General features: G+C 41.3%; 2 protein-coding genes across 5 annotated transcripts; both read right to left on the bottom strand.

Annotated features, from left to right (window-relative positions):
* Positions 1-325: 325 nt before the first annotated feature.
* Positions 326-6,774, bottom strand: LOC118751250 (protein KIAA0100-like). Of its 2 annotated transcripts, XM_036486033.1 has the most exons (14): positions 6,489-6,774; positions 6,294-6,420; positions 6,000-6,233; positions 5,769-5,930; positions 5,571-5,708; positions 5,229-5,516; positions 5,018-5,161; positions 4,694-4,949; positions 3,435-4,618; positions 3,233-3,376; positions 2,609-3,054; positions 2,066-2,546; positions 973-2,005; positions 326-900 (listed from the first exon to the last, which is right to left on the bottom strand). In XM_036486033.1, exons 1-14 carry the CDS (start codon positions 6,539-6,541, stop codon positions 404-406), a joined length of 5,187 nt encoding a protein of 1,728 aa, XP_036341926.1. In that variant the 5' UTR covers positions 6,542-6,774; the 3' UTR covers positions 326-403. The 2 variants fall into 2 exon arrangements, with proteins under 2 accessions (XP_036341926.1, XP_036341927.1); XM_036486034.1 differs by lacking the exons at positions 5,769-5,930; positions 6,000-6,233; positions 6,294-6,420; positions 6,489-6,774 and having other exon boundaries at positions 327-900; positions 5,229-5,503; positions 5,571-5,647.
* Positions 6,775-11,962: 5,188 nt separating this feature from the next.
* Positions 11,963-16,467, bottom strand: LOC118751248 (DNA-directed RNA polymerase I subunit RPA2-like). Of its 3 annotated transcripts, none has more exons than XM_036486031.1 (6): positions 16,376-16,467; positions 15,282-16,316; positions 14,597-15,054; positions 13,435-13,892; positions 12,958-13,365; positions 11,963-12,904 (listed from the first exon to the last, which is right to left on the bottom strand). In XM_036486031.1, the coding sequence occupies exons 2-6, from the start codon at positions 16,276-16,278 to the stop codon at positions 11,971-11,973; spliced, it is 3,255 nt and encodes a 1,084-aa protein (XP_036341924.1). In that variant the 5' UTR covers positions 16,279-16,316; positions 16,376-16,467; the 3' UTR covers positions 11,963-11,970. The 3 variants fall into 3 exon arrangements, with proteins under 3 accessions (XP_036341924.1, XP_036341925.1, XP_036341923.1); XM_036486032.1 differs by having other exon boundaries at positions 15,282-16,307; XM_036486030.1 differs by having other exon boundaries at positions 15,282-16,323; positions 16,376-16,444.

The raw sequence follows: 16,467 nt of genomic DNA, 5'->3' as shown, positions 1-16,467 counted from the left end.
CTCTAACATTCTATCTATCTATCTATCTTCATCTGCCTCGGAAGACACGCACTACACTCGCTCAACTTCGCTCCGGCTACTGCAGCAGGTTAAACTCCTACTTGAGTAGGCTGAATGAGGATGTGCCGAACGAATGTCCGGCATGCGGAGAGACCCCACATGACTCGAACCATCTCTTCGCATGCCCGGAAAACCCGACAACCCTAACGGCCTTGTCCCTGTGGACAGATCCCACAGAAGCTGCACGCTTCCTAGGGTTGCCGTTAGTGGAACTTGACGACAACGACTGAGATACCAACCGATCTGGGCGGGGTTGTTGTAGCCGCTACAACAGCAACAACGAGCAGTACGTTCACGACTGTCATAATCCGAAATATGCATTTTTACGTGGCGAGTTGCTCGTTCACGACTGTAAACTTTGGAGCCCTGATTTAAAGTATATTTTTGAGTAGAATACCTGAATGTTGTCCACGGTGAGCCACATGATCTCCTTTTCAAGTAGGGAGTCATCTTCTCCAGCGCTAACTGTGGCATAATACTGCATACATTCAAGCAGGCCCTTCCAAGTCGTTTTGGACACAAGTGACCTATCCCGCCAGACTGGGCGGTGAACGCGTTGCAAAATCTCCGCTTTGGCGGCACTAATGATTACGTAGCCAGACGTCTCGCATCCCTTAAGCAGCACTTGAGAATTGACCAGTGATATTGACCAATTTTCGTGGATCACATCCTGAGCTGAGCAGGCCTGCAAACCCTGTAGCTGCAATTCCCGCGACTGTGTACTTTGATCATCGCTATAAACATTGAATTTGTGATCAGCTTCAGCTATTAATTGCTGCAACATCGCTGTAGCATGGCTGGCCGGTTGCACCTTCTTCATTGCACTGTTGGTACTTGTGACTGAAAAACATCGATGTAATTAGTTGCTTGCAAATCAACTATCAGAATACATAAAATTTTGAATGTACTCACTTGGTAGTACTTCGGTTTGGTTATTTGTGAGAGTTATTGTACTATCGCTGCGTTTGTTTTTCATAACATTGGAATTGGTCTCTTTGCGATAGCTTTTTACAGCTTCCGTCGACAAATTGTTCTTTAGCTTCTGTGACTTCATGAAAGAATCAAAGAGCGCAAACGCAACGTCACGATTATTTTTGGTCCATGCGCCCTTAAGGTCGTAAACGACCAGTTTATGCGTGGGCGTTGTATTTTTTGCTTTTGTCTCTTCCTCTTGGCTATTTGCGGTTTGTATGAGCGCCTCTCGACCATATGAAACTTTCGCCACGCTTAAAAAGTAGAATCTCACTATTTTGAAGGCATCCCCCACACTTGCTAGGTTCTCTGAACTGCTATCTAATTTCTCAGTAAGTATACTCTTCAACCATATTTCAGCATCGTTTAATTCGCAATTCATATACACAGTGGACCAATCAGCACGCGGTCTATGAATAAGTCCATCGTCAATGGGATTTAACGATAAACAATATTCCGAGCTAAAAGAAACACGCCCACCATTCAATTGGAAACCCTTGTGCAGGGCATGAGACATCCAGTATAGTACTTGGAAACGATGCAAACTCATTTGCAAGTTTGCTTTTTTGTAATGTCGACTGAGTTGCTTTTTTCGAGGGCGCACATTATTAAATACCGGCCCGCGTCGGGTTGGACGGGTAACGCCTGATAGAATCAGCTTAAGGCTCTCGAACCAGCGGAGAGTGCTGCCGTATAGAACCAAGCTGGGAATGTCGATTTCCACCTCCTCGCCAGGCTTCGGTTTTGTTTCAAAAGAAATCCAAATATTCAAGTTAAGTGAACGAAAGGCACGGAAGGAATCATGAACCTGGTTGCTGGAATATTCTGGCAGCTTGTCCGGCGCACAAGGCATAACCGCGTGATGATCGTTTGGATTCGCCAAACAAACCCAATTCAGCTTAAAGGTCAATTTCAAGTTAGGAAAGTGTAATAGACGGCAATCATCGTAACGCGATGCGGTACGTACTGTAATCTGTTATGGTATCCCATGAAAAGGTACAAATATTTTATATACTTGTTTAGAAATACATACATTTAATTCGCCTTTGAACATAATTTTAGCATTTGTCCATACAATGCCAGCATTGTTCCATGTCAACTCCATTTCTTCTGTCGTATTATAGGGATCCAGCGAAGCGTGCAATAGAACTGTGAATTGCTTAACAATCATGGTTAACCGACCATGAAAGAGAAGGCGCATTTTATCCCAGAAAGGCAGTGGTGGACTGGGATCTTTGGATGGCGCAGAAATTTTCTCAAAACTAAGATTGCATTGTGCCATTACCGGTTCCCAACAGGGTCCAAAAGCGTAGCTACAAAATTCCAACTCGCAATCGAAGTCATGGTAAAACTTTAAAGATGGCATGCTGCGTTGGACTACATCGGTGCCAAACGGCTCGCCAACTTCAATGAAAACATCTCGTTTCGCCCGTTTGGACGCTGCTTGCTCAGCTCCGCATAAATTACCAAATAGATGCATAGATTTAACGTAAAACATTGGCTGTGGAAAATCTCTGCGTATTAAAGAAAATTTATTCGATAAATATACATGCTTTACACGCAACAATTGTCTTACCGTAACATAAATTTCCATTCTGTACAGCTTATATTTACGCTACGACACCAAAGTGTAGTGAACTCCAGACCTTCTTCCGGCCAAGGGCTTTCGCAGTCAATGTCACGCATTATACGGGCCACATTATCAGCGCCATGGACCGAAGGATCTGCCATTGCCATTATTTCTACGTCTGTCATAATCCATGCCAGCAATCTAGTACGGACTGGCCCGCTTTCTCTAATTTTTTTCGAGCGCTGAATGTATATCTCAGAGTTTTTCTGAACAAGACTCGCATACAGACTTTCAATCGTGCTTGCTGGAACCAGGCAACGCTCGGCAATTTTTTTATCGAAAATTGCTTTGCGTTTTAGACCCTCTAAATATTCGTCCACAAGCAGAACGTAGTTATCACGCAACTTGACTTCAAAGGGATCATCGCTGATTTCCAATAAAAATTCTTTTATCTTTAAATAAAAATGTAATATAGTAAAATTTGCTTGAAGGATATTATCACCTAGAACTTTAATAAATAATCGGCCCTATGCTGAATATCGCTATCGTCATCGTCGACGATCGTCAGCGCATCAGTAACATGGCTGACGATGGCCGTATTCGACATAGGGCGGAATAAAAACAACTTACTTGTATAACCATATCACTTGGCAAAGGTGAGCTGGCAGTAAATGCTTTCTTTTTGTAGTTGTGTACCAATTTAAGCCATTTGAAATGCGACACAAACTCATTTTGTATAGCATCATAAAAATCATGGTCGTAAGGAAAGATGGCCTTCACATAAAAATTAAGTTCAAAAGCTGTTAATACCAACTCTATAAACGAAAAGTACCTTAAATGTCCCAATTGTGGTAACCCAAACTTTATTGGTTAGCAGCACAAAGCCATCACAATTTACGCGCTCTTGCGTCAGCATATCCAAACGTGCCAGTGACTGTACATCTATATCTTTCAGTGTAAATATATGCTGATCATCTATTTTAATGAAAATATTTTCTGCCGAGATGAAGTTTCCTTCTTTGTGACTGAAGAATAAGTTCTCTACAAACCACTGAACTGTGTGCCTTTCAGAAAGCTTAATTTCAAAAACGGTACTCAACTCAGCTGATAGTTCAATAATCCAAGGTCGTTTAAAACGCTCAGACTTCATCTCAGGATCGTTCTGAGGTAAAGCTAGTTCAGTGCATAAATCTCTCATATCTCTGGCCAAGGTCAATATGTGCATGTGCAAATTAGAGTTCCACGTGCCTTCTGTATTGCTAGGAATGTATACCGAAATTTTGTTTTCATTTTTTTCATGCTCAATGCGTACGGTTTTGCAGCTTGCGAATATGTCGGTGAAATCGTTGAGACAAAGAGATGAAGAATTCATTGAGCGCATAATAGCCATTTGAAATTCTTCAAATTTGAAGCTGGATACTTGTTGCTTACGTGATAATGATATGTCTGAGAAACTTAAAAGCAAACAAGCTTGGTGATGGTTTATAAAATAGGCGGTTATATCTTTAATCCGTGCAGAGATCAGTAATCCACTTGATATTTGATTCGTGCCGGCTAATTGGCCCTGCAATGGTCGTTTCCCAGCGCTAACTGTTGAAGAATTCAGACCTCCATATTGTTTGACACAGTTAACTGATTTCACAATAAATTCAGCCAAACTCATACTATATTCGGTACGTAATGTATGAATGGATACCTCTAGTTTTGTGACACTAGCATACGAACTCAGTTTGACTAAACTAAGTCCCAAAAAGAATGGAGAGCCTGGAGAATGTGATTTCTTTAAGTTATTAGTATCATTTATAGAATTTCCCAATGACCACCAAAGCGACTCAATCATCAATTCGGTACTCCAATGGCGCTGATTCAGTATCAAATTCAACATTCTATTTCCGTACGAAGAACTACGTTTTTCTTCGGTTTGTTCCAAAAGAAATCGTGTATGACTAACACTCATGGCGGCGTTTTCATCATCCAGTTTCATGAGAATTGATACATTCCAAAATTCTGCGCAACCTGAATAATCAGTGAAATCAATGTCGGTTTAATAAATTGGAAAGTAGCGATGTATTGCCCATTTCAACTTTATACCTTTTACTACTGTACGTTTTAATATACCCTCTAGTAAGCCACTTCCTAAAGCGTTTTCGGTAGGAAAAGCATAAAATGTTTCTGTGCCTAAGTGATCCGGCAACGAACGTTGCTTTTGACTTAGCTGCAAGGGCTGTGGGCTGGAACGCTGGCGCGACAAGAAATTATTATGCACCCAATCATAAATTTCACAGTGATTGTAGATTATTTGGAACGTTTTAAGCTTGACGTAAAGATTTAAGATGTCGTTTTCCAACTAAGGATAAAGTAAGATATTAATAAAATGTTGTTCTTGTGGCAGTATGAAATTAGTTTTGTACTTACTACTGAATCAATTGTGAATTGCTCAATAAAAAGGAGCTTTTCATATTTGGTGTCAATGTCCAAATGTTGTAGCAGGACTTTGGTAAATAGTGTTGGGAGATTTGCATCCTCATTCAATGATTTGGAATTGAATTTTCCGGTAATCTAAAAGTAACATATGTATAACGTATATATATGAATTGAGATTTCGCCAGAAAATTAAGGTCCTTACACTGAACAACTGAATTTTTGCACTGAAGTCATTTTGAGAATTCTCTTTAACCGCAGAAAATGTAGCTGCCTTAATTACAAAATTAAAATTCTTTGGTATTATAGGCGCAATCTTTTGATAAGATTCGTTACTGAAACTTTTACGTCGCTGCGTCAGTGAATTGGCTGTACTTCTTACTTGGCTTTCCAAATTTTGCTGTGGCCTGGTACGTTGTTTTGCTTCGCTCAAGAAATCGTATAGGCTGCCGTGTATTGTAGATCGCGCATTGTTCATGGCTAATGAAAGTTTCTAAAAGACTTAAAAAATTAGGTGTTTTTAATAATAATTTCCAAAATGTATTACGTCTACGGATAGAGGTCCATGTGCAAATAATGTGGCGTCCAAAGCAATATCAAAACTAATTTCGCCTAAGCAAGGACGAATTTTATTAAGATTCTCCAAAGATTGCCGGCGTGATGGACAGTGTCGTAACATTTTCGCCTATAAACAAATAACACCTATATATAGCGGTCTATTTTATAATACTATTGTTTTTTTTACCTGGGCATCATTAAGGGCCGCGTTAACTAATAATGTTTTGGCGTTATGTACTATACTTCCATCTAGATGCAGTTCTCTAGCTGTAGCATGAATAAACCATCCCGGATCGAAATTATTATTCATGAGAACTACAGAAATATTGTTTATATGCATGGCCATAAACTATGAATTATTAGATTGAAAATTGGTATTGTCATAAAAAATCAATACTTTCAAATTAAAAATTCGCACCTGTGCAAAAGTGAGAATACTTGGCGGAACTTTAGCACGCCGGAAATCAGGCACATCTTTTTCCTCTTTCTGTTGAGATTTGAATTGCGTTCGTTCAGAATCGCCTAGTGTTCCCAAAGCACCAGCGTTGCTCTGGATATCTTTATTTATGCGTAGATCCCGTATATAGATAGAGAGTAACTTTGTCACCTCTGTGTTAAAGAAGCTGCTACGTAGGCAAATTTCTTCAATTTGCTGAAAATTTATTTATTTAATAGGGAAACTGCATATTAAATGCACTTAATAGGTACTTACCACCATGAATCCACTTTTGCTAACGTGCACATTTCGTAGAGCTAAATAACGTAAGCTAATACCACCTATCCTCACTTTTACCCTAAACTTTTTTACTAAATACCAACTGATTCCTTTAGGTAGTATCCTTAAGAAGCAAACGAATAATTGATGTTTCCGTGAACCTGAATCAAGTGTTTGACTTCATTTACTTACCAGTATGCCAGTAAAAATACTAGCACAATGAATATTAATAACTTCAAGAGCATTCTTCCAAATTTTATTCGTCACATCATCTTTATGAATAATTAACTATAACCACCTTTTATGCAAATTTACAAGAAATATGAGGATCACCCTGAAAATTTAGAAAATACTTTATTGACGTTTCCCACCTCACAAATTAAATCAGCTGTTTGAGTTATAGCTGGAAAACAATCGTTAGTATCGATGTTTTCCAATTTCCGCCACTATCGATGTTTTTTCTATAACTATCGATGGTTTTTTCCCATAAGTCAAGGCATTTCGAATGATGGCATACAGCCCAAGGTGTATTAAACAAGGTGGTGTTGGGGCGACAGCTGAGTTTTTCGCCGCGGAGGCCATTACGTCAAAATGATGTGTTTGTTGTTATTCATACCAATGACAGTATGGACATCAGCGTATAATTTGTTAGTGTAATTTTTTACTTATATACGGCCAACACCACCTTGTTAAATACGCCTTGATACAGCCAGTATACAGCCCGATTCTGAACATGATGCAATAACACAAAGTTGTTATTGGTTGGCAACTTCTCTAATTTCGCCATATGACTGCCTTAGCTGAATCAGTGTTACGTCCTAAAAATTCTTTGCCTAATAATGTAGTTGTTTTTTTTTTTTTTTTTTTTTTTTTTTTCTCTGTATACACATTTTGTTTCCTCAAAAAGGTGTTATATCTTATTTTATTTAATTTCATTGCGAAAATACTATAAAAAAGCTAATATTGTTTAGAAGAAAATATGCTATTTTATATTTTTCCCCCAAATGGGGATTCATTTCTTCCCGTTTTTCTTCTTATTCTACTGAGCTAAGGCAGTGTCAAATTGAGCTGTCACAACTGATACCACCTTGTATTATTGATTCATGGATTCTGAATAGAAACTCCCTAGGAATTTTTCCCCATTTCTCTTTTCTCCTATCATGAATAAAAATTCCCTTAGGATTTTTTCCTCTTTTACCTATTCTCCTATTCTAAACGATCTTCGAAAAAAGGAAAATGTATTTCATGGAAAAAAGTACGTATTACGAATGTCAAAAAGGAGGAGAATTGATTTCGTTATTCTGGGAGAATTTTCACCGGTATTTTAAAATGGAACTCCTACAAAAATGTAAGTTAATTACAATCTAAAGGAAATTTGGTGTAATAAAACTTTTAAACCTTTCATTTTAGGTCCAAAATAACAAGTGAGAAACAGGTAGAAATCTTAATAAGCCCAATGGAAGCTAGTTTATTTTGGTTTATTATGTGAAAACGCGCGATTGAAATCAAAATATTTCAACTCACATGTGTAGTTAAAAGACTAAGTTTTAATTTAGCACTAATATATAAATTTCCGGAGCTCTAGTTTATTAATAATGTGACTCCCAAAATTCACAGTGGCAACTGGACTTAGCAGAGGGTACTCTTATTCTATTTGCGCGCGATCTAAATTAAAATCTTTCAACTTAACCGTGTAGTTAAAAGATTGAGCTTTAATTCAAATCACAGATTTGAAATTTCCGCGCACTAATTAATTAACGACTTTAATCTGAAATACTCTTTTATGTGAAACACACTTTTATGTGTAAAGCACGCAAATTAAATGGCGGGAGTTGAGCTGTCAAAATAACTGTCAAACAGCTCTTAGAAAGTTCGAATTTCCAGCTCCCAAATTTTCGGGGAAAATGCTGCTCCCTGGCAGTTTCGAATAGGATTTTATTCTCGAGAAAAGTAAAATCCGCGAGAAGTGAAATCCTCGGGAATATTCAGAATTGGGCTGATAGAGTTCTGTCCTCAAACGCCAGGTTATGCCTCTAGTGTAAAGTTTGTTCAGTGAAAGGGCCAGAAACCTACACCTGCTGTGTATGCGAGAGACGGCTACACCACAACTCCATCTCAGTCAGGTGCGATGCTTGCGACGGGTGGAGTCACCTCAGGACTACGGACCCATCGGCAGTGGACCACGTCATTTGTGGCCCCCTGCTGCTCAAACAGAGCAGCCTTGACGGCTAACCCAAGTCCAGCTGAGCAGCTCAACACAAACACCACAGCACCACAACACAATAACACAATAGACCACACCACAACCACGACAGACCACACAACAGACACAACCGCAACACCACGTCCCCCGAACCACAAGCTCCTTCAATTTAATTGTAACGGACTTCAGAGCAAGATCGAGAAGACAACCGTCTTCATGGGGCGAAAACCGTATGGTAGTAGGTGACTTAATGCGCACCACGATCTTTCTTTCTTTCTTTCTTCAAGCCTGTCAAACAATCGTAGGGGAACAGACTTGGCTGAGCAGAGAGACGATTCGACATTCTGCACAATGAACGACGACGCACCCACCTGGATATGGGCAGCTGCTGCAACTCGCCAGACATAACAATAGTCACCGCTGGTCTGATAAACAGCGTATCATGGCGACCTATGCTGACTTTGGCATCAGACCGTCTGCCCATAGTCATCTCGATCGATAAACCAACCGAGTTTGCTTCCGCGGAACACCGGACCTATATCAACTTTTCTAAAGCTGATTGGAAAGGCTTCGCGGAATTTACTGAGAGCACCTTCGCTGCGCTCTCGTAAGCTCTGCAGGGTTGTCACTGCTGCTGCTGCCAAACTTCCCTGCTGAAGTGGCTGTTCTAGCCGATCTCGGAAATCCCCGTATCAGGGATCTCAACGCGGAGATTTGGCAACTTGTGAACGTACATAAGCGGAAGAAATGGGAAGAGCATCTGAAGACTTGTAACTTCACCTCTGGTGTGAGTAAGCTTTGGTCAACCGTGAGGTCACTGTCCGATCCGACGAAGCACGAAGAGAGGGTCGAAATTTCATTCGGCGACCATGCTTCGTCGGACCCGGAGCGATGCGCGAGCTATTTTAGCCGGCAGTTCATACTGCGTCCTCCGGTGGACAAAGACAAGCGCCGAATGACCAGAAGGCTGCACAAACTGCCAACAACTTGTGCCCCCCTTGCTTTCACTTGCGGTGAAGTTCAGGTGGTCATCGGGAAGGCGAAAGCCGCCAAAGCCATGGGTCCCGACGGAATATGCATGTTGATGCTGACCTAACGGAGGTCCTCAATATGTCAATGGCCACTCTCATCATCCCAGACATCTAGAAGGTGGGGAGAGTGGTCCCACTGCTCAAACCGGGGAAACCAGCAAACAAAGGAGAATCTTAACGCCCGATAACACTCCTTTTCCCGGTAGCGAACACACTAGAGGCCTTGCTGCTCCCGTTTTTCACGCACCACCTGACCCCAGCGAAGCATCAGCATGGTGTCCGTAAAGTGCACAGTACAACAACAGCACTTAACGCCATAAACACTCAGATAACTCGTGGCCTTAACCGAAACCGTCCCTGTGAGAACGATTCTAGTAGCGTTGGACTTGTCAAAGGCGTTTGACACCGTCTGCCATTCCACGCTACTAGAAGATATAGAGGCTTCCTCTCTCCCACAGAGGCTCAAACGGTGGTCGGCGAATTATCTGAGTGGTCTACACTCGTCTGTAATGTTCAGAGACGAATCGAGCAAACTCAGAAAAATAAAACAGGGGGTTCCACAGGGTGGTGTCCTTTCCCCACAGCTATTTAACTTTTACATTTCAAAGCTCCCTCAACCACCAGACGGAGTCTCGATTTTCTCTTACGCCGACGATTGCTCGATCATGGCGTCTGAGAATGGAATTGATGACTTGTGTTCGAAAGTAAACGGGTATCTCTCCGAGCTTTCTCCCTTCTTCACTGCAAGGAGCCTAACCCTCTCCCCAACAAAATCCTCTGCGACCTTGCTCACCACCTGGATGAAAGAGGTCAGGATACCGCTGGGAATTCACGGCGATGATACACCAATTCCGATAGTGAAAACCCCCAAAATACTCGGAATAACCTTCGACAGTCTGCTCTCCTTCTCTGCGCACGCAACCGCTATTGTCAACAAAGTACAGAGCCGCAACAAGATCCTCAAGTCGCTAGCCGGCAGTACTTGGGGCAAAGACAAAGAAACGTTGCTGGCAACATACAAGTCAATAGGCCGGCCGGTTTTAAATTACGCAGCACCAGTTTGGTCGCCGGAGACTAGTAGGACGCAGTGGATGAAGCTACAGACGACACAAAACACTGCACTTAGGTCAGCGACTGGATGCCTTCTGATGTCGCCAGAATACCACCTGCACAATGAGGCGAAAATGCTCCCTATTAAAAAGCATAACGCAATGCTCTGCAAACAGTTTCTGGTTGGGAGCCACAGACGTGGTCACCCAATTAGACAACTGCTTGCAGAAGAGCCCTCGTCCAGGCACGTCAGGAGGCATCTCTACGAACTGACGGACGAAGTCCAGAGGTTCATTAAGCAGCCTCTGGGTCCGACAGCATATCGACAGGCCCTGAACGGCATTCACAGGGAGCCAGTCTCAAGTTATGTAGACTCCAGACCTGTGAATGCCGTTCCAGGCACACAACCACCGGACATCGACGAGACGGAGCTTCATCTGCCTCGGGAGACTAGAAATACAATAGCCCAACTGCGCTCTGGCTACTGCAGCAGGTTAAACTCATACCTGAGCAGATTAGACGCAGATGTGCCAAATGAGTGTCCGACATGCGGAGAGACACCCCACGACTCGAAACATCTCTTCGTATGCCCGGAAAACCCAAAAACACTAACGCCTTTGTCCCTGTGCACCGACCCCATTGATTCTGCACGCTTCCTTGGGCTTCCGTTAGTGAAGCTTGACGACAAGGACTGAGATGTCGGGGTTGTTGTAGTCGCTACAACAACAACAACAGGCCACACCTATGACAAAAGCTACCAGTTCGGGGCTATCGGTCAAATCGCTGCTCGTGTGGTCAATCTGATGGATACATACCTCAGACTTTCCACTGCAGGCGGCACACGAATGTCAGATCCAGATACGAAATTTGCAGAACACATACCAACTTTGAGGCAATCTTTCGTGACAAAAATCTAGCCAAGATAACTCAACTGGTTAACTTTTTACAAAAAGCCAATATCGTCTTCTAACTTTTATGTTTACTGTAATTCCTGAGTATTATTTACATATGCATATGTATAGTACTGGTGTTGTAACTAGTACATTCGTTTCATTTGTCTGTTTTTTTTTACTGCCTCCACCTCGCAAGGCTAATAAAAGCCGCACTTTGACTACAAGCATTTCAAACCAACTTCGGCACGCCCATTGCAATCGTTGTAACAAGACGTCAAGACGTCCCAGCTGTCACATCTGGTCAAAATCGACATTACGCACTGAAGTTCACCTACTCTAGTCAGAAGATAACATCCAGGGAGGAACAACCTGGAGTATGCGGTCCTAACTCTTAGGAAGCGGCTACTAATGCAAAACCCCCAAAAAAAGAGTATTCTTAAAAACCTTTCCAGCTCGAGCTCTTGTTATCCGGTATTAATAGGTATTTGATTTACTTTTTAAATATTCATTAACTTTAATCTCGCATTTATGTTTACTGAACTTAATTCACTTACTAAGTATTTAAATGAGAATGGTATTTCAATGTACCCCACAGCGGTGCCATCCCCACACAGCCGACAAGTGTCTGGCATCGATTGTAATTTGCCAGTCTCTAAGCGCATAATGATCTTCTTCAGGGGCGCCAGTATACTGCCACACTTGCTGCACACCAGTGTGTGTGTCTTATCAGAGTTATGAAAAAGACGATCTTGCAGAAGAAAGGCTGCACCATGTGAGATCAAAGCATCACGCTCCATCTCTCCGAAACGGACACCACCACCGCGCTTGCGACCCTTTATGGGCTGTTGCGTTATAGCATCAACTGGACCTGTGGATCTCACTTGCCACTTATCGAACACCATGTGACGAAGTCGTTGATAATGAACTACACCAAAGAATATGTCTGCTGACATTTCACGTCCATCTACACCGGAATAAAGACGTTCTGTGCCGTAATAATTATATCCACCGGCTTCTAGTAGGCGACCGAAATAATCGATTGCGGTATGTTTTTCTGAGAAGCGAAATGGCGTTGCGTCGTGTACGAGTCCGTGTAAGGCAGCGCTTTTGCCCGCCATGGTTTCGATCATCATAGCGATTGTCATTCGAGAGGGGAAACCATGTGGGTTGAAAACAATATCCGGTATTAGCCCCGTTTCGCTGAAAGGCAAGTCTTCAGCCGGATAACGCTGCGAACAAATGCCTTTTTGTCCGGCACGAGATGCAAATTTGTCGCCAATTGTAGGCGGGCGAGGTATGCGCAGAGTCACACATACCATTCGACGTGCGTTTGCCTTAAAGTTACCGCAATAACGTACACTATCTACAACGCAGTCTTCTTTTTCGTCTAATTTTACAACTTTATAGGTTGAAGTATCCACATCGAAGTAGCTAAAATTACATAGTTATGCAACCGAACTCTAAATATTTAAATTTTGTCATACCAGTAGAAAGGACAACCATGCCATAATTTTGTGCCAGCGTGAGGCAAACCATCATTGTCCAAGATCTTATTTAGGTCGGGCAAATGTGGACTACGGGCGAAAAAACTAGCCCCATCTAATTCGATAAATTTTGATTTATAAATGCTACCATAAGCAAAGCCACGCTCATATGCACACTTGTTGATAATCATGGCATCCTCCATATCATAACCTGTGTATGAAATCACTGCCACTATAGCATTTGTTCCCATAGCGAAGTCATCAAGCCTGACGTTATCATGATGTACAGGTCTAAAAAGCGGTGTTGTTGGGGTTTGTAAACGGTACAATTTATTGGCAGCTTGCTTTGGCCAGTTAAGGCATGGTGTGCCCATAGTTTGCTTACCCATCTGACATTGATACATGTTTCTGAAAATTTGTTTTAGCTAATAATGTATGTAGAGCTACTAAACTGCAAAATAGTCGTGACTGTCTTACCTTGGAGATTGATTGTAGTCTGGCATTGGGATCAAATTCGCCAAATTGCTGAGAAATTCAGTTTTAGACAATTCCATATGAGTGGTAAAGCCAGGATAGAACTCTTTTAAGTCGATTGCAATATCCATATATACTTGCTCCAGTGAGCCAATATACTCGATTTTTCCAACAGCTAAATTTCGAACTGGTCGCATAAAACGTGCGGGTCCCACAAAGAGAAATAATCCTGGAAATTGTCCTTTTGCTTTATAAGGTATGTATGCGATTTCCATCATTTCAGGCAAATATCCATCAATTTTCAAAGTACGTAGTCTGTTTACAATTTTTTCCGCATCCACTTGACGTATGTGACCCAATAGTTTTCCCTCCAAGAAGACCACAAATAATTTTGAATTTGTATCGTGAATCTCTGATTCTAATGGTATCATTCCCATTTCAATCAAATACTCGGGTATTTTCTGTTGGAAAAAGGGGACATTAGTTAATATTTAGAGAGTGTCTACTTACACGCGCCACGGTAACTTTTACTGTGGATCCACGGTAAAAATTACCGTAGATCCACGGTCAAAATTACGCCCGCAGAAGTTCTGTCTTACTTCTCCGGCAACATAGAAAGGAGAATTGTGAGTGGTAAGGGTTATAATCCCTAAGCGCGGCAGAAGGCCGCCTACGCAGAAAGAAGTTCTGTCCCACTTCTCCGGCAACACAGAAAGGAGAATTGTGAGTAGTAAGGATTATAATCCCTAAGCGCGGCCGAAGGCCCCCTACGCATAAAGAAGGCCTGCCCCACTTTTCCGGCAACACATAATCCACGTAATTTTACCGTCTACGATCTACAGTAATTTTTAACGTGGATCTATGGGAAAAGTTACCGTGGCGTGTGCGTAGACACTGCCTAATATTTATTACACGACTTCAAAAAAAAGAGGAATTTATCAATTCGTCGTAATTTTTTTTTATGTATGTTCCGAACATCTTTGGACCACGTTAACCGACTTCTATAATTCATTTTTTAAAGGAAAGGTGGAACGGAATTTTTTTAGATCCGATAATTGGATCATGAAGAAATTAAAAAGATACTCGTTAAGTTTTTATGTGAGAATTGAATTCGGTTGTATTTTTTGCTTAAAAATTACTTATTTTCATATTGCTTTTTACAAACCTTAACAAGTCCTTTGTCTGGAATGCGTGATATGCGACATGACACTGTTAAGTGATTAAGGAGGCCACAAGGTGCACCATCGGGTGTATGGACCGGACAAATGTAGCCCCAAGCATCGGGCAGCAACTGGCGTGCTTCTGTCGTACGCATGGTAGTAAAGTATGAACCACGATGTACTGCCCGAAAATGCGACATATATCGAATGCGGTTAATATTTTCAGCCATTACTACGAGACCTGTATTTTGCATAAGGCCCAAACCAGATCGAGAAGGTGCGTTACCCGTAGCCAGAAAGGATTCCATTGCATGAGAGACACTACCTGCACTGCGTAAGCAAGCCGTAAGTAAAGTTGGGGTTATTAGGACATCTGGAGCTTCTAGACGCCTGAGCAAATATTTCTTAGCATACTGCAGCCATAAATCTACGCGATCCACTAAAAACTTTTGATACAAATGACCTGCAATATGTAATGGAAATTTAGTAATATTTTTAACCAAATAATAATAATTATCTTTTGTTCTTTCTGTTGAATTAGGTTTCCGAAAAATGTATTTCTGTATAATTTTAAACGTGATTAAATTTAATACTTCCTGAGAAAGTGCAGGGCAGAAGAAAATTGTTCTTATTTTGAACAAACTAGCTGAAATAAAATATTGTGCAAACATATTTATAACTATTTCATACCTGAAAGTAGAACTTCTTGCATCATTACAGAATCTACATTTTCAATTTTATAATTTCCTTGTGCACACTGAAACAACTTTTGAGCCATAAACACTAGCATATCAAATTTTTCTTTATGGGTGTTTAAGTGTATAAGTATTCTTTCATTAAGGATAAAATCAGTAACATCCATGTCGGTTTTCCAATCGGGTATTTCGGGAAATTTCGATCTAAAAATTTTGCCCAAATATTCTTTGCAATCTTTATGCGTGTGGAGCCCTTCACCATGTACATCTCTTAACATCGTTTGTACGCATGACACATAATACTGGTCTTTTTCATATCCACGAACCAAATTTCGATATACTTGCTCATCGGTATAATCAACCAAACATCGTAGTACGAGACATATAGGCACATAAGACATCATTTTCATTTGGGAGAACATCAACTTCGCAGTTCCGTTATTGAGGAAGTGTAATACATTGTTATAGGAAGTTTCGTCTTCGCGTACTGTACGCACCATTACGCCAATTTCACTAAAGTTAGCTCCACGATCTTTCCATGTGGAGCGTTTGACAGCAATCGGGTAGTTACGTCTGCTCATAAGTAACATCCGTATAATTCTCTCATTTCCTTTGATAACAAAAGTTCCTCCCCATTCAGTATCGTGCTCCCCGTGTTTGACCATCTGCTCTGGTTTTAGTGAACCAAGATTGCATGCGCTCGACTTTAGCATAATAGGCACTTCCCCTAGTTCCACATCAATTGGAGCCTTCTTCAACCCATTAACCGTCCAGTTAACTCGCACCGTGCACATACCCATATAGGAAGTGTGTAGTTGTCGTGACTCCGCAGGGTACGTCAACCGATTCTTTACATCTATTACAATTATCGGAACTTGAGGTCTTGCAATTTGGATACTTTCGACGCGAAGCTCAATTTGTTCTCCTGCAGGTGTCCTACAGCCAACTGGCGTCATGTACTTTGTGCAATTGGCCAAGCCATCGGAAAGCATTTCATTGAAGGAATCTAAATGCGGTGCTCCTAAATTTTCTAAATGCTATTAAGATAATAAGTAAATATTATGAAATCAAGTCAAAGAAAAAGCTTACCTCGTTAAGTTTTTCCGGATATGTTCTGAATTCAGGCCGGCTATTACTCAACGTAGGATATAGTTTCATTGTTCAATTAAAAAAATAAAAAG

This window comes from Rhagoletis pomonella, unplaced genomic scaffold, assembly GCF_013731165.1.
Source record: "Rhagoletis pomonella isolate Grant_MI unplaced genomic scaffold, Rhpom_1.0 Rhpom_scaffold_00615, whole genome shotgun sequence".
Lineage (NCBI taxonomy): Eukaryota > Metazoa > Arthropoda > Insecta > Diptera > Tephritidae > Rhagoletis > Rhagoletis pomonella.
This window is presented reverse-complemented; position numbering and strand designations above follow the sequence as displayed.

Bases quoted from the DNA above. Each gene is read 5' to 3' on its own strand.
- LOC118751250 (XM_036486033.1), bottom strand. From the start codon at position 6,541: ATGCTCTTGAAGTTATTAATATTCATTGTGCTAGTATTTTTACTGGCA. The intron at 5,931-5,999 runs GTGCGAATTTTT...AATAATTCATAG, and splicing joins GTATTCTCACTTTTGCACAG to TTTATGGCCATGCATATAAA. The intron at 3,055-3,232 runs GTAAGTTGTTTT...TTTTATTTAAAG, and splicing joins CAAGTGATATGGTTATACAA to ATAAAAGAATTTTTATTGGA.
- LOC118751248 (XM_036486030.1), bottom strand. From the start codon at position 16,444: ATGAAACTATATCCTACGTTGAGTAATAGCCGGCCTGAATTCAGAACA. The intron at 15,055-15,281 runs GTATGAAATAGT...TACATATTGCAG, and splicing joins GCAAGAAGTTCTACTTTCAG to GTCATTTGTATCAAAAGTTT. The intron at 13,366-13,434 runs GTAAGACAGTCA...ACAAATTTTCAG, and splicing joins GACTACAATCAATCTCCAAG to AAACATGTATCAATGTCAGA.